We start from the raw sequence: 24,881 nt of genomic DNA on the forward strand, positions 1-24,881 counted from the left end.
AACAACTGTAGTGCTTGAGCAGTTGGGCTATGTAAGCCTATCTCTGAATTGTTGCTATGTATAATGGTGGCTTTAGTAAATATATGACTCATAGCTTTCAGAATAACTGCACAGATAAATATGAGCCAAATACAGGCATGCTATACAGTAGTGACTTACATTAAGTATCTGCATTAATATTATGCTATTAGTTTTAATATGTTTGTTCTTGTGATTGAACAAAGTGTATCTCATTTATTTCAAGTATTCTATATGTCAATGAAATTTATTTCCTGATATAATTTCTCTCAACCCTTACTAAAGGGTTCAATTTTATTTATCTTCATGTCTGTATGTGTGAGTATAGGCCACATGTGTGAGAGTCCCTAGAGAGACCAAAGGAAGGTAGTGGTTTCCTGGGAGCTGGAGTTACCACTCATAGGGAGTCACCTGACATCAGTGCTGGGAAATGAATTGAGATCCTCTGGAAGAGCAGCAATGCTCTTAACCATTGACTCATCTCTCCAGCACCTTCTCTCAACTCTTCAGTCCAATAACAGTTGGAGAATCAGTTGACAAGATCTATAAGGTGATACAATAGAAATGAGAGAAATGTGCCCAATTCATTCTTTTGGCATGTTGTAGCACAACCAAAATTAATTTCATATGATATATTAATATTTCAAAAACATAATGTATTTCCATTGTATGAATTGATTGGACATCCTTAATGTAATCCTATATTTTGTATTATAGTTACTGGACATCCAATACTCAAGAGAGCTAACATCCGGACTGTTGGGAAGTTGGTGGCTAGATCCATAAGAGAAAGAAAAATGAGACAATTTTATAAATCATGAGAACTGGAATAAAATTTTCAACACAGTGCTTCATTAAATAGTTGAACTTACCTCCTCAGAAAAGCATATTAGTAATGAACGCAGAATGACTTGCTATCAACAGGATAAAAGGAGGAATCTTTGCATATGCGAAAGGGGCTGTTGACAAGTTAGTTCCTCATTTCTAAGTAAGTTTGGATGAGCGGTCTTTATCGTCCTCATTAAACATCTGCTAATCATGATGACGTGAAGCTGTGCAGTGTCACTTATTAATTCTCATTGGACTGAAATCTATTTTGCTCCGCTGCTAACGAAGGTTACAAACTTGAGAATTCTTAGCTTCCATTTTTACTCTTTCAAAATTGTATCGGTGTGGTATTTTGCTGAAACAACACATTTCAAATAGTCTGTCAGAATGTGTCTCATCACTTAAGTCTTTTGAATTGTTTCTGAAAACGTGTCTAGATCACAGACCACTTTTTTGTTTGTTTGTTTGTTTGTTTCTCTCCTTGACCACATTGCTCATTCCAAAGGGAAGAACAGACCTCCAACATGCTCTACACACGAGTCATTTGGCCTTTGTGCTACAAGAATTTGAAGTGCAGTGGCTACGCCATCAGTTCTTTAAGAATCTGAATTTAGTTTTATTCATATGTCTATTCTTAGAGTCACACTCAACTTCATGAACGGGAGTGTAAGGTCAGGAAGGTGGGTGCGGCCGTAGGGGAGCGGAGTCTAATATGCAACACAGACACATATCCGAGGGATAACCTCTGGCAGGCATCCTGGGTTCTCAAAGTGCTTAACATTGATCTATTATTACTTTAATATCCCCCCTTGTTCCCTCAGGCCACTTACATAAGGTAGTTTACCATGGGAATGCACATGGAAGTCTGGAGAGGAACTACGCAAGTCTATGCCTCACTAAAACTAGAGCCAAGATGATATAGAAGCCATGAGGCAGTCTAACCAGAAAAGTTTAGATCTTACATCCAACAAGGATGAAAACACTGATGCCTGACTAAAATATAGCTTATGTAGGAAATGAAATTAAACGTAGTCTTCTTACTAACAGTTGCAATGAAAATCACTTTAGTGAGAAAGGGTTTTTTTTGTTATTCATGTGCTAAAAACAGGAATGCACAATCAAACATACAAGAAAAATGTAAAAATGCACCACTGTTACTCCTAAATATTGGGAGGACAATATGCAGTTATAGTTAAAAGTTTCTTATGGACCTGAAAAAGAAGCTCTCCCAGTGTGATATTATCTTTTCAATAAATGGATGACAATCATATCTCAGGAGGTAATTAATATAAAATCATGTCAAAGGTACTTTATAAAAATAAAATGAAATTTAGTTATGAATATAACATTGAGTAATGAAGTACTTTTAAAAAGTCATCACTGTTATCTCTGTCTCCTTCTTTTACAACAAACTACAGTGGGGTTGCTGAATGTCTTTCAGAAGTGTAGGCCTACATTAAGTCCAATGATAATATGTCACTTCAAACTGTGGAAGACAGTGTAAGGTCAGGGAGAGAAGCCTTCACTTTTCAACTGTCAGATTGCATGTACAAATTGGCACTTGGCGCTCATCAAAGAAGAAGAAATATTGGATGTGCTCTAAGTGTCCATCGTGTTTTGGAGCCAACTCCCTGATGGAAGTCGTCAGTTATATGCAAATGAATTGTCAATGGCTTGCCACAGTTGGCAATCACTGGACTGTGAAGGGTATGTCTTAGTAAGAACTGAAGCTCTCTCTTCACGTACTTTGATTCACAAAAAACAGTGGAAGGAAACAAATAAAACTCTCCAGGACCCAAAACGGAAATAGAATCAATAAAGACAATACTAACTAAAAGAATTCTCAGAATAAAAAATTTAGGGATTTGAGCAAGAACTACAGAGGCAAGCTTCACCAAAAGAATACAAGAGATGGAAGGGAGAATCTCAAGCATTGAAGATACAACGGGTAGAACGGTCAGAGGCAAAAATAAAGCTCCTGTCACGAAACATCCAGGAGATCCGGAACAGTACGAGAAAGCCAAACCTAAGAGTAGTAGGAATGGAGAAAGGAGACTAACCCTAGCTCACAGGCACAGAAAATACTTGCAGCAAAATTACAGAAAAAAAAATTGTCCTAAGCTAAAGAAGATGATGCCTTCAAAGGTAAGAAGTTTACAGAATACCAAAATGGATTGGACCAGAAAAGAAAGTTATTTCAACGTGAGGACAATGCCTTTTGAATCAATATTATAGCGTTCATCTTAGCAATTTTGAGTCACACACTCCTGAGCGTGCGACTGGGTGGGTCTCTGGTTCATGTGCCTTCTCTTGGGGATCTTGGCCTTCTGTTACATTGCCTTGTCCAGCTCCAGTGTGATGGTTTTGCTTTATTTTATTATATTTCATTTTGTCATGTTCGGTTGTTATCTCCTAGAAGCCTGTTCTTTTCTAATGAGAGACAGAAAGGGGGTGGATCTAGAGGGGAGGGGAGAAACTGAGGCAGCTACTAAAGCAACAGATGAAGGGCGATGTGACTGAATGGGAGTATCTCAGTTACATGTTCTGAACAGTGAGCATTATGACACCCTATAAGGGACAGTTCAGAAGGAGGTTACATTTTTATTCAAACAAGATATCAACACAAAACAATTTTTAAAACACTGTGTAACTCACAATAAAACATGAAATGAGACTGTGTGTGGTGGGGGAAAGAAGGTAAGTGAGTAAACATTTCATATTCACTGGTTTCATATCTTAGCTGTATCATTATTAACTGGCTGAATGTTTGGAGCCAATAAAATTGTCTCCCTGGGCCTCAATTTATCTCCATACAAAACATTGGGTTTAGCTCAGCTGATACCTTAAACGGTTGCAATATTAAATGTTCTACAATGCATGATCTAAATTAATTAAAATAACAGATATTTACTGATTGTAGCCTGTAAGTAACACACGAAGCTTACAGCTTTATTAAAAATCTATAGAAGTTATGGAAATCTCAAAAATAAGAGTATTTACTAGGAACATTTTCATGCAGAAGGCACACATATCTAAGCAAATTTTATTAGCTCTTCAGACCACTGTATGGTTATACAAAAATAACATTGGAGAATGTTACAGAGTTTTGACTTTTGGTATTTTTCCAAAACATTAGGTGACAGCAATGTAATTCAGCTTGGCAAGGTTCCCAAGAATAACACATCTCTCATTGGACTTGATTATATATATACAAACATCATAAGAATATCAGTAAAACTAGAACAAAGTTGTTCATTTCGAAAAAATACTTTGATTCATAGTCTGACTGTCTTATGAAAGATACTTATATCCACTACTCACTAATCCATTGGACATGTGTCAAAATTATACAATTTAAAAATTATTTCCAAAAATTTCATTTGGAAGAAAAGTGTTCATTACTTATAAGTTTAACATGTAACATGGTAATATAATATCAATTGCTTAGCATTATCTAAACCCATAAAGCAGTGTAACTATTCTACATTTTATGACTAAAAATAACTCTCAATTTTAAGGTATCTTATTACATACAAAAATTAATATTTACTGGTTCCAAAAGTGACCACATCGCATTCTTGAGCTCTGTTCTAATTTCACCAACACTGACTGCATTTCATGATCGGACTCTCAGGAAGACTTTGCGTGTGGATTTAAGAAGCTTACGAAATCGTCTTACGAAATCGTTGTGAGACGGTGAGAACATCCTCCCTGGCTTAGTGCCACGTGTGGGTTTCCCAGACGTTTTGTCAAATGCTTTTACTTTACAAGAATGCTACTGGAGAGAAGAAAAACACTGATTTGATCTGTTTTTTGATTCTTCCATATCCAGTTCTTAGAAAACAATAAATGCCCAATTTGTACTTAGAAACATGTTTCTCATTAATACTAATAAATGTACTAACGTGTGTTTTAGACAATTTTTAATGGGTGAAATTTAAATGTGTGATATTCACTTCTAAAGTCTCTTAAACTGGCCACCCACTGAGCTGCTTAACCAGGTATCTAAGAGCAGACATTCTAGCTATGGATCCAGAGGTCCAGTATTACATCAAAAATACTTTGAATCTCTGAATAAAAGTACATTATTGTTAGATGTGGCAACTCGTGCCTTAACACCAAGCTGAGGTAGGATTGCTGTGAAATCTAGGTCAGGGACATCTTTTGCTATAAAGTAACACCATGTCTCAGAAAACAAACAAAAATAAACAAAAAAGAAAATATCAACTATTGAGTAGCATATGTATTTATTCTGCTGTATGTATATTTACATATATATAATATATATAATATATATATGTATATATATATATACATATTTAAGGTAATACATGATGCTGCTTAGGGAAGTCTTTCTGATATTTCACAGCACAGAGACTTAGTGTTCTATTTTACAAAAGGTTTTCTGTTTCTTTTTCTTTTTCTTCTCACATCTATATGGGCGTTCCCTTCCCCACCCTCCCCCCATTACCGCCTTCCCCCCAACAATCACCTTCACTGGGGGTTCAGTCTTAGCAGGACCAAGGGCTTCCCCTTCCAGGGGTACTCTTACTAGGCTGTTCATTGCTACCTATGAGGATGCCCTTCAACAGAGGAATGGATACAGAAAATGTGGTACATCTACACAATGGAATATTACTCAGCTATCAAAAACAATGGCTTTATGAAATTCATAGGCAAATGGAGGGAACTGGAAAATATCATCCTGAGTGAGGTAACCCAATCACAGAAAAACACACATGGTATGCACTCATTGATAAGTGACTATTACAAATTCCAAATGCTGGAATTGCCCTAGATGCCTAGAACACATGAAACTCAAGAAGGATGACCAAAATGCGAATGCTTCACTCCTTCTTTAAAAGGGGAACAAGAATACCCTTGGCAGGGAAGAGAGAGGCAAAGATTAAAACAGACACAGAAGGAACACCCATTCAGAGCCTGGCCCACATGTGGCCCATACATATACAGCCACCCAATTAGACAAGATGGATGAAGCAAAGAAGTGCAGGCTGACAGGAACCGGATGTAGATCGCTCCTAAGAGACACAGCCAGAATACAGCCAATACAGAGGCGAATGCCAGCAACAAACCACTGAACTGAGAACGGGACCCCCGTTGAAGGAATCTTAGAAAAAACTGAAAGAGCTTGAAGGGGCTCGAGACCCCATGTGAGCTCTTGGTCCTGCATTTGGAGACTTTAAGATTTAGCAATGAACCACTGACAAACTTCCATTTTTTTCTCTTACTGAAAATCTGATTTCCCATAAAAACACGGCATGCGTGTGCACCCGTGTGTGCTGGTAAACTTGCCCGTGTGTGTGTCCATGAGCTGAAAGGCCAGTGTCACCTGTCTTCCTTTGCAGTTCTCTACCATATGCTTTCATTGACTCTCTGTGTGCCTTGAGCCGCCTTCTTAGCTAGTCTGAGTAACCAGAAGGCACTGCCTTGACCCGGAGCTTGACCCGGAGCTTGACCCGGAGCTTGACCCGGAGCTTGACCCGAAGCTTGACCCGGAGATTGACCCGGAGCTTGCCGTTCATCTCCGCTTCCAGTACTGGGGTCACAGACCTGCACTTCTCTTGCCTCCTTATATGAATGTTGGGGATCTGAACTCGGCTCCTCATGCTCGTATAATCGGCACTTCATCCATTGAGATGTCTCCATGCTCTACCATTGTTCTTGAAATACAGGTTCTTGGAGCCTAGCATGGCCTGGAACTTCTCCGTGGTACAAACTGCTTTCCGAGTCATGAATGTTCTCTCCCATTAGTCCTCCGCGTGCTGGGATAACAAGCATGGGTTACCGCGCTAGAAAACAATGATTCTTTAATTTGCATGCATGTAAGCAGTATGAATAATATACAAAATAATATTTGAAATTAAAAGCTGGAATAACCACCTATTTCTCCTGACTGCAGATGCGCCCCTATCTATATAATGCTTTGAAAAATGAGACCTTCCAAACCTTTGTTAAATAATGAGCTGTACTCGGCGTTTTTCTCAAAATACCAGTTAAGTCTTTGGTGACACAACTTAAATAATTTTTCTCCTCCTGTCTCTTACATCGTTACTTTCTTTTTATTTAAGAGACTCAACAAGGTTGTCCTTAATAGCCTGGGACTCTGTAACGATTATGTTTCTGTATTGAACGATGGATGATCTCAAGCCTCCACTTCCCTGTGCTAGAATTTTTCCCTCCTCAGAGTTTCATCTTGCTGAACTTCTTGTTTAGAGGACCCAGTTTGTAGTCCCTTGTCCTGTACAGACTTTCCCGATCCTTACCTTGCTGTCAGATCCCTCAGACGCTACATCCCCTGACAAATGGGGTCGAGCGAGTAGCCTAGGCAACCTCTACTTTGTCTTATAGAAAGCAGCTAGGCTGAACAGCAACCTAATGTTTACCTTACAGGAAGGGCCCATGACTTTCCATAACTTACGCAATGAAATCACATGAAATTGTGTCTGAGAATCACTATAATGTAAAAGTGTAAATAATGTATGTTATTGGGTGTCGCTGTCATCAAAGCACCAAATCTCAGATTTTCCATAATTTCCTTCACTGCACCCTGTGGATGCAGGTGAGGGCAGGCACATGAAAAGGTAAAGCCTGTGACTGGGCAGTGAAAAGGAAAGGCGGGGGCAGAGTTTTCGAAAGGCAGGAGAAATAGAGAAGAGAAGAAATGAAGAGGGAGGAGGAGAAAGATGACCCACCCCCGTGTGGCTTTAAATAGCCACAGGTAGCTATGAAAATCTTATAAGGGGTGGGTAATTACAGGACAATTTGTCTCATCTAAGTGCGCAGTTTATATCAATATTAATTGGCTATCAGTTTATTGTGTGGTCATTTTTGTGGAGTGAGAATTTACTGATATAAATCTAATTGATAAATTACAAGTTTCAAGAGTTTTGATTTGGTTGGATTGCTGGGAATTGTGACTGTATCCGCTGGGCCAGATGCAGGGAATATGAGCAGAGAGCCGTGAGATGGGCAGCCACTGAATGGAGGCTAGCCATGGAGGCAGAGAGACTGCTCCTAGGGCCAGAGAGTAGAATCTGAGAGTCAGGTAGAGAGGTTTTGAGAGCTCTGGGTCAAAGAGTCTGCCGAGGTGGAAATACCTGACAGTGCCATGTGGTCCAACTGTGCAGCTCTAGCATGAGGGGGTGATTATTATTATTATTATTGTTGTTGTTGTTATTGTTATTATTATCATTATTATTATTATTTATTGCAACAGCACCCTTCCTACCTAGTCTCAGTGTGCTGGAGGCTTCCAAGGGTGTTGTAAGACTCCCTCATCTGATGAATCAGTATCAAGAAAAAAAGGGAAAGAAGAACGTCTTGACAGTATTAGATTAGAGAGCTAATCTCTGTGAAGATCTCCACACCGTTTCATCTCTGTGCAGGTTTGTGAACTTTTGCAGGAGGCTTCCAGTATCTAACCCCATAGGGCTATGAGGAAATTTGAGTCATCTGGATCAGGGCTTTAAACTTTTCTTCACCAAGATGCCTTTGTATTTCTTAAACAATCCTGAGCACATAGGTATAGGTATGTAGATCAAAATTTACTGATATAAATTCACAACTTTATTTCGAAACAATATATACTATATAATAAATATATGTATCATGTAGTATATGTAATAATAAATGATATATTTTTACCATTTTAAACTTTTTCCTTTGTTTAATTGGATATTTCTTTATATACATTTCAAATATTATTCCCTTTCCCAGTTTCCCGTATATATTAGTCCCTTCCCCCATTTCCTCCCCTTCTTCTATAAGGGTATGTTGTGCCTTCATTTTCATTAAATTCTAAGAAGTCTTTAATTTCTTTCCTTATTTCTTCCTTGACTAAGTTGTCATTGAGTAGAGAGTTGTTCAACTTCCATGTATATGTGGGCTTTCTGTCGTCGTCGTTGTTGTTGAAGACCAGCCTTAGTCCGTGGTGATGTGAGAGGATGCATGGGATTATTTCTATCTTCCTGTATCTGTTGAGGCCTGTTTTGTGACCAATTTATAGGATACAAATTATCCTATAAATTTTGGTCAATTTTGGAGAAGGTATCACGAGGTACTGAGAGGAAGGTAAATCCTTTTGTTTTAGGATGACATGTTCTATAGATATCTGTTAAATCCATTCGGTTCATAACTTCTGTTAGTTTCTCTGTGTCTCTGTTTAATTTCTGTTTCCATGATCTGTCCATTGATGAGAGTGGGGTGTTGAAATCTCCTACTATTATAGTGTGAGGTGCAATGTGTGTTTTGAGCTTTAGTAAGGTTTCTTTTATGTATGTAGGTGCCCTTGCATTTGGAGCATAGATATTTAGGATTGAGAGTTCATCTTGGTGGATTTTTCCTTTGATGAATATGAAGTGTCCTTCCTTATCTTTTTTAATAACTTTTGGTTGAAAGTCAATTTTATTCGATATTAGAATGGCAACTCCAGCTTGTTTCTTTGGGCCATTTGCTTGGAAAGTTGTTTTCCAGCCATTTACTCTGAGGTAGTGTCTGTCTTTGTCTCTGATGTGTGTTTCCTGCATGCAGCACAATGCTGGGTCCTCTTTATGTATCCAGTCTGTTATCTGTGTCTTTTTATTGGGGAATTAAGTCCATTGATGTTGAGAGATATTAAGGAATAGTGATTGTTGCTTCCTGTTATTTTCGTATTTGGAGGTGGGATTATGTTTGTGTGCTTCTCTTCTTTTGGTTTTGTTGCAAAACGATTAGTTTCTTGCTTTTTCTAGGGTGTAGCTTTGCCTCCTTGTGTTGGGCTTTGCCATTTATTATCCTATAATTTGTATCCTATAATTTGCTGGATTTGTAGAAAGATATTGTGTAAATTTGGTTTTGTCATGGAATATCTTGCTTTCTCCCAATGTTAATTGAGAGTTTTGCTGGATACAGTAGCCTAGGCTGGCATTTGTGTTCTTTTAGGGTCTGTATGACATCTGTCCAGGATCTTCTGGCTTTCATAGTCTCTGGTGAGAAGTCTGGTGTAATTCTGATAGGTCTGCCTTTATATGTTACTTAACCTTTTTCCCTTACTGCTTTAATATTCTTTCTTTGTTTTGTGCATTTAGTGTTTTGACTATTATGTGACGGGAGGAATTTCTTTTCTGATCCAATCTATTTGGAGTTCTGTAGGCTTCTTGTATGTTTATGGGCATCTCTTTCTTTAGGTTAGGGAAATTTTCTTCTATGATTTTGTTAAAGATATTTACTGGCACTTTAATTTGGGAGTCTTCACTCTCTTCTATACCTTTTATCCTTAGGTTTGATCTTCTCATTTTGTCCTGGATTTCCTGTATGTTTTGGGCTAGGAGCTTTTTGCATTTTACAGTTTCTTGACAGTTGTGTCGATGTTTTCTATGTTATCTTCTGTCCCTGAGATTCTCTTCTATCTCTTATATTCTGTTGGTGATGCTTGCATCTATGACTTCTGATCTCTTCCTTAGGTTTTCTATCTCTAGGGTTGTCTCCCTTTGTTCTTTCTTTATTGTTTCTATTTCCATTTTTGAATCCTGGATGGTTTTGTTCAATTCCTTCACCTGTTTGGTTGTGTTTTCCTGTAATTCTTTCAGGGATTTTTGTGTTTCCTCTTTAAGGGCTTCTACCTGTTTACTTGTGTTGTCCTGCATTTATTTAAGGGAGTTATTTATGTCTTTCTTAAAGTCCTCCATCATTGTCATAAAATGTGATTTTAAATCTAATTATTGCTTTTCTGGTGTGTTTGGATATCTGGTATTTTCTCTGGTGGGAGAACTGGGCTCTGATGGTGCCAAGCAGTCTTGGCTTCTGCTGCTTATATTCCTGCGCTTGCCTCTCGCCATCAGGTTGTCTCCAGTATTAGCTTGTCTTGCTGTTTCTGACAGTGGCTTGACCTTCCTGTAGGCCTCTTTGTCAGCACTCCTGTAGACCTGTTTTCCTGTTTTCTTTCAGCCATTTCTGGGAAAAGGTGCTCTGTTCTCAGGAGTGTAGGTGCTCCTGGGGACCGTCTCTCAGCTCTTGGTGCAGGCAGGAATCAGAAGGTTCCTGCCCTTGAGTACTCCTAGGTCCCTCCACTCAGGGGGCCAGCTGGCACTAGGGGATTCCCTCTTGGGTTGGGAATGTGGACAGAGGGTAGTCTCCTCTGATTTCTCAGGAGTGTCTGCAATTCTGAGGTTCCAGCTCTCTCCCCCAAGGTATTTGGGGGCAGGGAGCTGTTTGACCGGTTCAGTTCAGTTAAGGGCCCATACCAGAACCGCAGGTACCTTCAGGTGACTGTTCCTATAGTCCCGTGTCCAGAGGCACACATGCAGTTTCCCCTTGGACCATGGATGCTGGCCAAGGTGGGCAGAAGTGGCAGTCTGTACTGCAGTCTCAGGAGGGTCCTCAATTTCGGGTGTTCGGCTCTCTTCCCCACAGGATTTGGGTGCAGGAAGCTGTGGGATGAGATCAGTTCCCTTTATCCCATTTAATGTACTTTCTTTGATCTGTGCATTTGGTTTTAATTATTATGCAAACGGAGGGATTTTTTTTCTGTTCCAGTTAATTTGGTGTTCTGTATTCTTGTATGTTTATGGTCTTTTCTTTCTTTACCCTAGGGAAGTCTTCTGCTATGACTTTGTTAAAGAAGTTTACTGGACTTAGGAACTAGAAATCTTCATTATCTTCTATATCTATTATCCTTAGTTTTGGTCTTTTAATTATGTTCTGAAATTCCTGGATGTTTTGAATTCAATAAACCATATATGTTTATCTGAGATCTTTGATTTTGTGTTTTGTTGAGTGACCCCCTCACTGCACCCAAACTCTCCCATTCAGCAGCATATTGGATAATGAGACATGGTCAGGAATGGTGACCTCTTACCAAAAACTACATGAAAATGGCGAGGTGAATTCATGTGTGTTGAGTATCAGTAGTCTCCTGGCTGGTTTTGGCTCACAGTTAGCCATATGCAACAGTTTCAAAAGCCCAGTTTTGATGTTCCTGGGGATTCCCATGACGATGCACTCAGACATGACAGCAAACAACCATAATCCTTGTCAAATAACTTGATTTATATAATAGAGAGAAAATTACTAAGTTATGTTGCAAGATATTTGATCACACTGTGATCTCCAAGGATGTATTATTTAATGAAAAACTATCCTATGGTATAGCATGGCCATGGCACAGACATTTAAATCAAGAGCTGTTTACTGAAAACATCGTCTTTATTACAGTATGGCTCACCTACCAGACATCTTTATAGCAGAGCTAAAAAGTGCATTCATGTCCAGAGCAGATCAAGGAAGACTTGAAAGTAAATGAAGATGACTAAGGCAATGGGAAGTCTTTGAGTTGAAGGATTTTTAAGATAGTGCGCAGAGGGAACCACAATGCTCTTCTTCTGAGAGGTCAGTGAATTAGGAAGGACAGTTGGGAGCTTTACTTGACTTCAGCATCTGACCCTGGAGACTTTATTGGTAAAATTAACGTCTGGAATTTTGTGTTGTAAAACAACACATTGGCTCTGCAGCTTTTGGCAAGGCAGAGAGATCACACCAGCTGGGGACAATCTGAATGGAAATCTGGTTTTCTTAAGTCACCTGAGAAGTCCTCAAGGAGAGATGAATGAATGGGTAGCACCATAATAGAAGGCTTTAGGATCTCGTATAGTGCTACTCTAGATGCCTTGAAAATAGAAGCAGAAAATGTAAAACTAAATGACTTTCAGAAATTAGCTCATTTCTGATTATGATTATTTCATATTGGTATTTTATACTTGATTATTTTTTTAAATTTAAAACAAGAGCCTTTGGTTTTAATTTGAGGTGGTCTTAGATTCACAAAATGCTTACAACCCCTGTCTGGCACCCGGCATCTAACACTATGGGGCTAGAGATTCTACTTTTACCTTCGTCATCATCGACAGCTTCCATTTAACCAGCAGGGTCCATGCCAGGCAGACACTGAGCAGGTTGTATGTTCTGTTAATCTCCACAACAACCCAATTCAGCAGAAACACCTCCGTTTTACAGGTGAAGAAACCACAGCTCAAAGCAAATGAGTATCAGGGTCCCCTCAGTCTCACTGGCTGTCACTCAGACCCACATCCTTCTCTGTAAAGGGAAGCCATGGGCCTGATGTGGCTGTGCAAGCTGACTGCTGAGATGATCAATGCTATTCTTGACCCTGGGAGAATTTAAGACAAGGTGACCCACAGACTCCTGGGATAGATTCTGCCTCTGGGTCCTAGGGTGGGACACAGTATCACTTGCATGGGTCTCTACTCATCTGAGGAGTCTGTTCCCATGTGTCGGCTTCTATGACAGTGGTTCAAAACACTCCTAATGATGCAATCCTTTAATACAGCTCTTCATGCTGTGGTGACCCCCACCACAAAATTATTCCATTGCTACTTCATAACTTAATATTGCTACTCTTATAAGCTATAATGTGCAAGGTATCTTATATACAATCTTTGTGAGTGGTTGCTCCCCACAGGTTGAGAAACATTGCTTTATATACTTTTTTTTTGAGAAGCCTTCATCTGAGGAGGACCTGATGCAGGTGTGAGAGCAGAGACACCCTGACATAGTGACAAGTTAGCAGGCCCAAGGCTGCTTGCCTTAATGGCAACAGAGATTCCTGGCTGAAGGCACAATCTGAAATCACTGTCCCCAGGACATTTCTTACATCAGTTTTCCCTCATTAAAATGTGTGTCTGCTTGGCCATGTCTGTCCAGGAAGCCAGTCCCTGTAGTCTCTGATACAGACAGAATGCTAAAGGCAAGAATGCTTTCCCTCTGTTGGCTCCAAGTCACTTCTATAGAAGTGAGTTCAAATCCCCCGTGGGTAAATGTGTGTCTCACATAATGCGTGAGAATTGAAATGTCATCCATTTGAGTGGACAAAAACCAGCTCTCACTTCAGATTTACAGCTGACCAACACTTAGTTTCAGGAGAATGAAGAAGCTGGCCAGGCCTGCAGAGTCAGATCCCCTCCCTGCCTGGGACAATCCCACCCACAGTAGACTTCAGCTTCACCAGCAGCTGTTATCAGAAAATCTGACCTTAAGGTTCTGAAGTCCACATATGCACAAACCCTAACGTTGTTAGATGGTGGATATGGGGTTTTTATCCCATTTAAAATCATTCAGGCCTCTTCTCTCCCCTGAGATGCACTCTGTTCTCTCAGGTCTGTTGGTCCTGGAAGGACCTGGGTTCAACTGAAGGCCTGGGAGGGAGGGGGAGGACCGTTTGTTGTAGGAATGAGCATGGATCAAGAATGTAGCCCCACTGTGACTGGGCAACTAAGCTCCAGAAAATCTTCTCCAATCACAGAACTGGGTCATGTGGGAGCCTATACTGTTTCATAAGAAGAGCTGGTTGCTTTCTCCTGGAAGAAGCACTTGGGGGTTGATTGTCACTTCTGAACCTTCTGTTCTAAGTCACTTCTCAGAAGGGGCACTTTGCTCTGACTTCTCCATGGGACCCACACAGCACTGGGGCTGGAGGATCCTATGGTGTTGCAGCTCTGAGCTGGGAGGGGTAGCTCTCACACTATCTTGAAGAGGCCTGTTTTCACAGCTGCTCTAGATCTGAGGAACAGGTGCTTTTAAAGAAGCATGTGAAAGTATATCCTGCAGGAGAGCTCACTATGCAGGGAAAGTCACACAGGTCAGGGAAAAGTGGCTTCCCAACTTCCCCAGGGCACTCAAACCAGGGAGGATTGTTGAATTTGTTCATTGTCTATTGTTATATCCCCTTTTCATTTCTAATTTTGTCAATTTAGGTATTGTCTCTTTGTATGCAGTTTGTTCGAGGAAGGGGTTGTCTCTCTGGTGGATCTTCTCAACAAAAAAAAAAAAAAAAAAAAAGAAAAAAAGAAACAAAAAAAGCAAGCAAACAAACAAACAAAAAAACCAACACACATCTTGTGGTTCCCTTGACTCTTTGTATTTTTCTCTTTGTTTGTAATCGATTGATTTGATTTGAGCCTTGAATTAATTTCCTGCTGTCAAATCCTACCAGACACTCTATAAGATGAGGCTTTGCCTCACCTTGGTAAAAGTAGCATGTAATAAATGAAGCTTATGTTGCTCTCTCTAGTGGGGATGACATCACAATCTCACTGCAAACCATGCACAGCCCGGTTTAGGCTGTATTAAAGTAGCCCACCATTTCAATGCCTGCAAGGTGCCATGGGACAGTAGTAACATGAGTCTGCCTGCACCTGGACAGTTTTCACTAGGGACTACACACACACACCACACACACACACACACACACACACACACACACACACACACACACACACACACAGAGAGAGCCTTTACTGACATGGTGCACATTCTTTCCACACCAAAAATAAAGTGAGCTGCTATGAAACACATCAATAATGGAATCAATAGAGGGAGTTGTGGGGAACTGGGGCTTAGAGTTACTTAAAGGCCCTATGCAGGCTCTCCTTATGTTGGAGGAGAAACTTCAAGTGCAATGTGGTTCTTTATTTTTTTCTCTAAAAAACACACGGTTAGGGTAGAACCTATGGCTTTGAGCATGTCTGGTAAGTACAGGGACACTGAATTAAATCCTAGGGCTGGAACACAATTAATCTTCTAAAAGATTACAGAGCAGCCTGGATGAAGACTCTCAGCTGAAAATGTGGACATCTCAAGACAGGCACTGGACAATGGCTGACAGACTTGACTGAAGACTGGAAATGTTTTCCTATCTCACAGGAAAAGAAGGCCCCTCATACCACACTGTACTCTAAGGACAGATTATTCAGGTTAGGATGACATGAACTATTGTCTCATGTGACAGATGTCAGTACAAAGTATCCAAGGTATTGTATGCCAATGGTACCATTAACAGAACAAAGCACACAGTGTCATGAAGACATAAATTATGAGTTTGTGTAGCAAGACCCAGGCCTCTTCCAGGTTCTTAGATAGTAACGGAGAACCTCAAATACGGTAGTGATGTGATAGTGTGGTGTGAATCTAGTTACAACTAGTTTCTATTGTGACACAGATGACTCTTTTTGTGTCATGTTCAGCTTATAATGAATGACTAGACCTAAGCATGAGAATAACCAAATACTACATTGCTTCTCTACCTGCTGAGCTTTTAAAGGCCCTGGGGTGACAGCAAGCTTTTGTGGACATCTGGATTATTCCTTCTGTACTTTAACTCTGTGAGTCACCTCCACTCTCAGTACGTTAGTTCCATTCCATAAATTGGAAATGAGTCACCTGGAAAAAATACATTCTCAATACGATCCCAGATTGGCCATGGAAAAAGGGTAGCTTGAACTGTCCCACCTAGGTCCTGGGCTTGCACAGGCCTGCTCTCCAAAAGAAATGTGTGTTCACAGCTGCAGGCTACATTCACTATGGATGCTCTTGAGGTTCCTCCCTAAACTGCTTGGACTAAGATACTTTTCTTGCTACCAAAAGAACTCATTATGCCAAGCTGGCTTACAGGAAGCTAGTTTCTATTCTGTATTTTATCAGATGTGCATAACAGATATGGTCATCATTGACAACAGGTGAAAGATCTGCTCTAATATGGACACTAAGTGATGCTGGAGGATGATCCTGACCCACAATGAGCAGTGGGGAACCTGAGCCCTGTAGGGATGTTTGACAACCTAACACGTTGAGCACGCACGGCTCAGTAAGTTCCCTGTGAATACACATCTCCTGAGATCTCTCTATTTAATTGGAAGTGATCCTGTCCACCTAATACAGCACCTCATGTGGAATAACAAAAGCCACCTGCAGGAGCTGTGGTGATGACTCACAGTTAGAGCATCTGCTGCTCTCTCAGAAGAACCACATGGACCCTAACAATTGGGTAAAGCATGTCAGTGATTACATCATAAAGTGTGTGCCGAGAAAAAGCCACATTCTCCTCAAAAAAGACACTGTGACACTGGGTACCCCTTGGTGACTTTGAATTCACTAATTAGCCCAGGCTCCATGGAACAGGCAGAGATCCATCTCTAGCTGTCAGTTCTAAGCCCTCAGGAGGGGACAGAACCCATGAATAAGAATGATGGTCTTAAGAGTCAAGAGATAAAAATCAATATTTATTCATAATGAATACATTTTTACAACAAAACAGGATTAAAATGAATGAATAAAAATATTTAAAAATATTGGAAAGTGAAAAACAGTAACAAGAACATATAAATATGAAACAACAAAAAGAAAACTTCAATTAAATCATAACAAAAATATTTCTAAACAGCATATTCTTAACGAACATTTAGAAGCACAGATGTATTGCTGTTTCTCCTCTAGCACACATAATGAAAGGCGGTCCCCCAAGTTGTCTCTCAAGTGGTGTTTTCTGAAGAAGAAAGTGAGTAAGACCTCAATCAGTCAGGCTGGCTTAGTGTTATATAAATTTAGGGTCTCTAAGAAATGACAAATTAACTCTGAGGAAGAATACTCATCCAAAAAATGTTGTTACCATTCAGGATGTTTGTCATCAGGGACTCCTGAGAAAGCAACTTATTCTTCAGGAAGCTCTCTTACTGGGGTGTGTCCAATTCCAGCTCTCTTGCACTTTCTGAGACCTGGGAGAGGAAGGCAGTTTTTCAGACACTGACTTGGTGGTAAAACGCAAGCCAGCTGTCAGAATCCTGCCTTCTACCACCTCAGTTCTATTGGACAGTCAACATGGACCTTTTACCTGATATCATTGTTGCTAACTCTGTGGGCAGGGCAAAATCTCCAGCAACCCTCACAGTAATGTGGGCTGCCAATATGGGACCCAGACTTATACCAGTGCAAACCAAGAACAGGGCAATGGAAGGGACCTCATTGGGTTGCAGGAAGAAAGGAAATGTCCATATGTCACCAAGGTTAAAGCCAATGACAAGTACTAATTTGACATTTGCACTTGGTTCTTATCCCAGAAAGGTGCTTCCTACACAAAAAGTCACATGACCACAGAGTGTCATTTGTCAAAGGACCACGAAGTTGTTCAAAACTCTGCATAGGATCCAATCTATCACATGGATATGCAATAATGAGGTATGTTATTCATCTGTCACCATTTCTATACTGCAGATTCAAAAAGAGCAGCAAAATATACTTGCAAAATAATTCAGCTTCTGAAAAGTGGTTGAATTCCCAGAATACTTGTGCATAGGCAGAGCAATGAACAATTCCATTGCATGAGGGGGTTGGCTGGTTGGGAGTGTAAATTAGAAAGGTGGTAGGAGAAAGCAAAGTTGTATCAAATTGGCAAATTTTATCAGATATTGTTAAGCTAACTCAGCTGCTCGTCCCTACCTGATGATGCTGGATCTGGACGTTGCTGGTCTTTATCTTTCTTGTTGAAGTCAACCAAATATTTCTGGTTCAGTGCACAATCAAGATGTCCCTCCTTGCTCCCCTGCTTCTGTGGGACCAACTTCTTCCTACATGTGTTCTCCATCAGGAGCTGGCTGAGCAGGTTTCTGGAAATACAGTCTGCATAGTAAGATCATGCTGTCCCTTTCTCCCATTCCTACTCCCAAGTCCCACTAACCATACCAGGTTCCAGGTACCCCTGAAGAGTTAATAAAATACATCTCGATACATATAAGGCTGCTGCACAAACCACAAAGAGTTAATTCCAGGAAGAATAAATTGTTTGTTTGGGCCGAGCACCAATTAGTGTCCGCATCTCTCAAAAAGAACATGGATCTACAACTATCCATGAAAGCCCAATGCATGGGGGCAACATCAATTAGTAGTTGGCAAACACCCTCAAAGCAGGTCAGTAGAACCAAGAGAAGGTCATGCTAACCATGTGGTCCACGCACTAAGTTTTGTAAAACCTGGTATGACACCATAGGTCCAGGTCAGCCTAATAACCTTCTGCTGACTTCAATCACTACTGTTCTATCTGGAGCCTTCTGAAGATGCCTAGACAATCCTGGGATGAGTAACAGTCTTTTATGGAACTGAAAACTAAGTCCTAATGACCCTGGCACACTGATGTGTAAACAGCACAAGAGATAGAATCATAGCTGAAGACCTTCCAATCCATAACAAAGAAATCAGAAATGGCCATTCCACAGGTGATAGCCTTTCTGACAAGGACTTACCTAGAGAAGGTAATCTCCTTCTTCAGCTTATGGCTGTTCTCATGGATCTCAGTGTTCTCCATCTCTAAGTTGTGCAGAATTGACATGACCACCTCCTCCATTCTCTCCAGGTCTTCGTAATACGGATTTGGCCTGAAGTATGGCCTGGCCCCAAATGATAGAATACTATGAACATCAGCATTTAGGAATATATGAACTTGGGGTGGGTCCTGTACTACACCAGTCCTGGAAGGACACCTTCTGAATTCTACATATTGGGATCTTCTTCAGCTTCAGAAACGTGTTTTTCTGCGTCCAGGACACCAGAAGCTTGGCATCCAGAGGGAGGGTTCCCTGGCTCCCTTTGTTCAATCAAGAGGAAATCTGCAGTCAAGCCAGTTAAGCTATCAAGAGCCTAGGCCACACCTCTCCATGCTCCCCCACCCCAACACAGCCAGAAACCTGTGATTTCTTTTCTCCTGTTTTGATAACAGACCGTATATCAACACAAAATTATAATCTGCACAAAGAATAAAAATAAACAGACAAATGTGTCCACATAGGCAAAGAACTGTGTTGTTGACAGTGGGGCTCCCAGAACAAAGCATTCACATGACCATGAAAGTGTTACAGGTAAATACTCAGGCCAAGACGTAGACCCCTAGATTCCAAGTGTGGAGGGAAATATAAACATACAAAAGTTGTCGTTGGGGATTTAGCTCAGTGGTAGAGCGCTTGCCTAGGAAGCGCAAGGCCCTGGGTTCGGTCCCCAGCTCCGGAAAAAAAAAAAAAAAAGAACCAAAAAAAAGAAAAAGTTGTCCATATGCATTTGGATGTATGCACACACAGACTCACAGACTGAGACATATCCACAAAAAAGAGCAATGTAAACAGAGTAAGAGAAAGAGAAAGAGAAATATGGAAACAGAGAGCACTGTGAGAACCAGGAGAAATGCATGCACCATTGCTGTCTCAGAGGGCAAGACACACAGACAATAACAAACAGGCCTGAGCCTGAGACCTTCTACTCAAGCATTGAGATGAACAGTTTGGGACCAGGACCCTCAGGCTGCTGCCTGGATCTTCCAGCACTCAGTGCCCTGCCTAGCAGTACAGAGACTGACCATAAACTCACTGCAATTACAATCTTGCAAAGACACCAGCTGTCAAGGGCTTTGCAAATGCACACTGGGCACTCACTCTCCCTGACTTTATTCCTGAATTCTTCATTCAGACCACAAGTTCTGCTTTTCAATAAATGGAAGCAGATGAGTCCATTTTCCATCTCGCTCCTCAGGGTCAGATTCTGAATCTCCTCTATATGGGAGGTGAGGTTTAGCACAGGGTGGTTAGGGGGCACAGCTTTCTAGAACCCAAAACCTTAATAGGATAATATGAAGGTGACCTTGCAGACCCAGGAATGTAACAAAGCACTTGGAGGGATCCATACCTGTTGTTCTTGGATCTCTCTGTCAGAAACCTCAGGCGATATCTCAGGTCATTTCTCTCCTCGGTAATGAGCTGCAGCTCTTTAATCAGCCTCTCCTTTTCCTTCTTGGCCTGCTTCTCGCTTAGGGCAGTTTCAGGGGAAGATGTTTCTCTCCCAGCGTCTGTAGGTAGAAGAACACAAGTGAACCTGCATGGGGAGAATGCATAGAGTGTACATAGACCTCAGTGAGGCCTAAACAGGAGAACAAGCCTGGAACCCAGTGTCACTGCTAGGCGATTGGTCTATGCTTAAGATCCTCCTCAGTGGATCTCAGTTCTCCCACTACTCTATAGAGACCAAGAGATGTAAGCAGCCAGGTGTTCCCTATGCCGGATATCACGTGCTTACATGGACGACGGAGATGGCTTCTCCAGGATTATTATCAGCTGAACAGGGTACAGCTTGGTTTCCTCACCCCTGTGGTTTCAGAACTCAGATGATAAATTCACCATCTACAACATTCGAATGATTGGAGACACTCCGATGTCCTACCCTGGTACTCTAGGCCAACAACTTTAGATTTAAAATGCATTTCCAAGGAGGACATGGTCAACAGACTTATCTGTTCCCCTATTTGAAACACCAAAACCCCAGAAGTGCCAATAGGTTACAGGCTGCATCTTGGTCTACACGTTCCAAATAGCTTTTGTATTGTAGAAACATGTTTGTAACACACAACCTCTAATATATAAAGCTAACGATGACCCTTCCAGTTAGAAGAAATCAGAGAAGGTCTAAGAACATAAGGTTATTGCCTGGAGCACAATTCTCCCCCTGTTCCTACTGTCAGATATCCACTGTATTTAAAGAAGCAATGATAGTGAAGTACATTGCTGCCCTGTCTAAACTCAGAAAAGGTGGACCCTCCATGACTCCTGATGAGGTTATTATATCAATGTAACAGAACAAATGAACTGAAAAGTAAAGACCAGAAGTTCCCAGTATAATAGCATTGGCCTTACTATAGCCTCCCAGTGGGGATGGTGAATCTAAAGTTCTGAAATCCTTGACTTTAAGGAATTGTGATATTCATGGAAATTCAATTCCTTTTCAGATGCTCCAGTTGTTGTGTCTAGAAAGGTCAGCTTAAGCCTCCAGCCCCCCTGACAGGAAGCTCAAAATATACTGCCCAGTACTTACTGAACATTCCCCAGAAGTGCTGTCTTTGTCCATCATTACTTTGAGAGGAAAGGCTAGACTCCTTCACTCTAGTCTCTCCAGAATCGACGTTCCCCCTCCCAAAACGCTTGCGAAGACGGGAAAACATGTCTTAGCTTGTAACTGCCAGACTCAGACTGAGAGAAACTAGGGCACTGGTTGTCACTACAACACTGGTGACATCACAGAGGATGCCAGAACTCTCTAGGAGACAATAGAATGTCCAAGAAAGGACAGCTGATGTCATGGGGAGCAGACTTTGCCCCCCTGCTAATAATCTCCCTGTACTGAGCATAAGCTGAGGTGCCCTTTCCAGGAGTCTTTCCCGGCAGAGCCACTGAGCATCTCCTGCTTTCAAAGACAATTTTTCCTCAAGGCTTGATTAGAAAAAAACCTTAGTAATTCCTATGCATCTAAATGAATGTTTCCTTTCATATCTTGCCCAAAAAATGTCTCATCCTAACTCACATTGTCCTCATCCACCAATGTTAGCCATTAAAACTTCCTGAGATTTCACACCAGCTTGAATATGTAGTCAAAAGTTCTCCTGTCTCATTCTGTACAGGTGCTTTAAATCACATCAAGAAATAGTCTGCATGGTAGGTTACAACATGGGTGTGTGTTAGGGGAACACTCATGAGGTCATGTGCTTAGCAATCGACAATTGCCAAGAAATTCCTTAGGAGAAAGAGTTGACATCTTTAAGGTGCTAGGAAAAGTGTGGAGACCAGTTGGCAGAGGAAAGTGCAATATTGGAGCCATCAGTGAAGGGAACCTCATGCTGCTTGTGGGATTCTCCTCTCTGCACCAATGTCGCTAAAGGAGCACTGCTCACAAGCCTGAGTAAGATATACCATGAGCTTCTGTCAGAAAAATAAAATAGTCAAGAGATATAGGGGGTGCACATAAACGTCTAAAAGGAAGGTATAAACATCATTAAGTGGATAGAGCAAGGTCCCAGCACCTGTACACTGGGAAATGGCCACCCTACCAAACACAAAAGCATCATCATATTAAAAAATGAATACTGTATAGAATTCATACATTAACACTGATTGATCACATCCATAGTTCAAATTTTGGGTGCAAATTCATGGCCCTAACTATCTTTCTCTCAACTTCTATAGCAAAAAATAAGAAAGAAAGAGAAAAGAAAAAGTCAAAGCAAAAAGCTCAAGTTTCTCATATGAGGACTGCAGGAAGTGTTATATGGTAGTCAGTTCTGATTAGGCCATTTTAGATAGAACAGTGCACAGTGACCCTTAATGTGATGGGCCCTATATAAAGCTTTTTGCAATATTGGAATTTTAACAAGCCTCATCCAGAACATACAGAACAGGAAAGGATGTGATCACCATGTCCTTGCTCTCTATCAGGGTATTTTTCTGTGTCCTTGATTGTCAGGCATAGAACAGCAACAATCTGAAATAGCTGGTAGACATGGAAAAAGGTGGCTAAAACTATAGTTGTGGGTTACACACCTCAACTGTCACAGGCTAATGCTGTCCTCACAGTCCTTGGAGGCTACTCTTGTAAGCCTATTTATTGGAAAGTGGAAGGAGGTTCATCTGAGCTCAAAGTGAACCTGGCCAGCCATGTAGAGGGCAACATGGGATACTTGAGACCCTGTCTAAAACCAGCACAGAAACCCACCCTTCATTCAAAGCATCATCTGTGAATTCTTGATTATCTACCATTCTCTCCCTACCAGTCTTTCAGTCTGGAATGATAGAAAAGAACTGGAAATGATCTTCCTATTCTCAGGACATTAATCTCTCTTTCCTTAGGTGCACATTAAGATCTCATGCAAATGGGTATGACCATCTGAACAACTTAGTATCATCTACTCAGTATATCTAGCCTAATACTGTGCTATGACAATCTCAAGCTTCCCTGAGTTTCGCTGACCCAGCAAGAAGTATGAAGTACTGAGGTCAAACCCCAGTGATCCTTTCAAGGGTTTAGAAGAAAGCCATCAGAGAAACTCCACTTCTTTGTCCTTAGATTAAATCACATTGACACAATGTGAACCTGGTGGACTATTTAACCAGACATCTTTCTCCTAACCCCAGCTTTCTGAGTTCAGGCCATGTGAACCTGCATGGGGAGAATGCATAGAGTATACATAGACCACAGTGAGGCCTAAACAGGAGAACAAGCCTGGAACCCAGTGTAACTGCAAGGAGTTAGGTCTTTGCTTAAGAGACCTCCTCAGGGGGTTGGGGATTTAGCACTTGCCTAGGAAGGGCAAGGCCCTGGGCAAGGCCCTGGGTTCGGTCCCCACCTCCAGAAAAAAAAGAACCAAAGAGAGAGAGAGAGAGAGAGAGAGAGAGAGAGAGAGAGAGAGAGAGACCTCCTCAGTGGGTCTCAGTTCTCCCACTACTCTATAGAGACCAAGAGATGTAAGCAGCCAGGTGTTCCCTATGCCTGCCAACACAGGCAATAAATGCAGTAAATTTTAATTTCTGTTCAATTGTTCAGTAACTTACTTACACTTGCATATTGCTTTGGAAGTGGTGGGGTTTCATGATCAGCATTGCATTTAATAATACATAACCAATCATCCCTCCTAGAATGACTCTGTATATAGAGAAAGAAAATTTATTAGAATGGCTTATAGGCTGTGGTACAGCTAATTCAACAAGGAATGGAAGGTCTAAAACGCAGTAGTTACCCCTGTTGAAGCCAATTCCCCTAGCATACCTGTAGCCATTTTGTTCCATGCCTGCCAGATAGTTCATATTCTTGCTGTAATATGTCGCCTAACATTGTTGTCTGAAAATAATTTAACTCACAGCAGGGTCAGGCATGATCACATAACTTGTGTATGTTTTTCTTATTGGTTATTTTGTTTATTTATATTTCAAATGTTAACCCCCTTTCCAGTTTCCCCTCCAAAAACCTTGCATTCCACCCCTTTCCCCAGCCCCCTCGAGGGTGCTCCCCCACCCACCTGTACCCAAACCACTGGGAGCAAGTTGTTTATGTTGTGAGGTTTCTTAATCTTAAATTCCATAAGTATAAGCTTCATGTAGGACCAATAAAATTAAAGGTCAATATGAGGCCTGCAGAGATGGCTCCATGGTTAAGAGCACTGACTGCTCTTCCAGAGGTCCTGAGTTCAAATCCCAGCAACCACATGGTGGCTCACAGCCATCTGTAATGAGACCTGATGCCCTCTTCTGGTGTGTCTGAAGACAGCTACAGTATACTTATATGTAAATAAATAAATCTTTAAACAGATAAAAAGTCAGTATGAACCTTTGTTGTCTAAAATGGCTTGAGTCAGGGCTGACAACCAGACAGCCCTTCCAGCACCTGCCTAT

At 41.0% G+C, this 24,881-nt stretch overlaps 2 protein-coding genes across 9 annotated transcripts in view; one reads left to right on the forward strand and one right to left on the reverse strand.

The window, feature by feature from the left end:
* The window catches only part of Iqcml1 (IQ motif containing M like 1), a 223,714-nt gene extending 212,120 nt beyond the window's left edge, over positions 1 to 11,594 (forward strand). For 6 of the 8 annotated variants that reach the window (XM_063278520.1, XM_063278521.1, XM_063278516.1 and 3 more), the window contains 2 exons: positions 8,084 to 8,252; positions 11,436 to 11,594. In XM_063278520.1, coding sequence (XP_063134590.1) covers positions 8,084 to 8,205 — 122 coding nt within the window. In that variant the 3' untranslated portion in view covers positions 8,206 to 8,252; positions 11,436 to 11,594. Of the gene's footprint in view, positions 1 to 735; positions 1,061 to 8,083; positions 8,253 to 11,435 lie in introns of those variants that run through there. The other 2 variants (XM_063278518.1, XM_063278519.1) reach the window with 1 other exon arrangement.
* A 5,359-nt stretch (positions 11,595 to 16,953) lies between these two features.
* LOC134483543 (disks large homolog 5-like) lies at positions 16,954 to 21,707 on the reverse strand. The gene is made up of 3 exons (XM_063278770.1): positions 21,538 to 21,707; positions 20,359 to 20,518; positions 16,954 to 19,073 (listed from the first exon to the last, which is right to left on the reverse strand). Exons 1-3 carry the CDS (start codon positions 21,662 to 21,664, stop codon positions 18,926 to 18,928), a joined length of 435 nt encoding a protein of 144 aa, XP_063134840.1. The 5' UTR covers positions 21,665 to 21,707; the 3' UTR covers positions 16,954 to 18,925.
* Between the last annotated feature and the right edge of the window lie 3,174 nt (positions 21,708 to 24,881).

Source organism: Rattus norvegicus, chromosome 19, assembly GCF_036323735.1.
Source record: "Rattus norvegicus strain BN/NHsdMcwi chromosome 19, GRCr8, whole genome shotgun sequence".
Lineage (NCBI taxonomy): Eukaryota > Metazoa > Chordata > Mammalia > Rodentia > Muridae > Rattus > Rattus norvegicus.

Excerpts from the sequence above, each read along its gene's own strand:
- LOC134483543 (XM_063278770.1), bottom strand. The coding sequence starts at position 21,664 with ATGTTTTCCCGTCTTCGCAAGCGTTTTGGGAGGGGGAACGTCGATTCT. Across the intron at positions 20,519-21,537 it reads GCACTTCTGGGGAATGTTCA|ACGCTGGGAGAGAAACATCT; the intron begins GTAAGTACTGGG and ends TTCTACCTACAG. Across the intron at positions 19,074-20,358 it reads GAGAGATCCAAGAACAACAG|GCCATACTTCAGGCCAAATC; the intron begins GTATGGATCCCT and ends ATTTGGGGCCAG.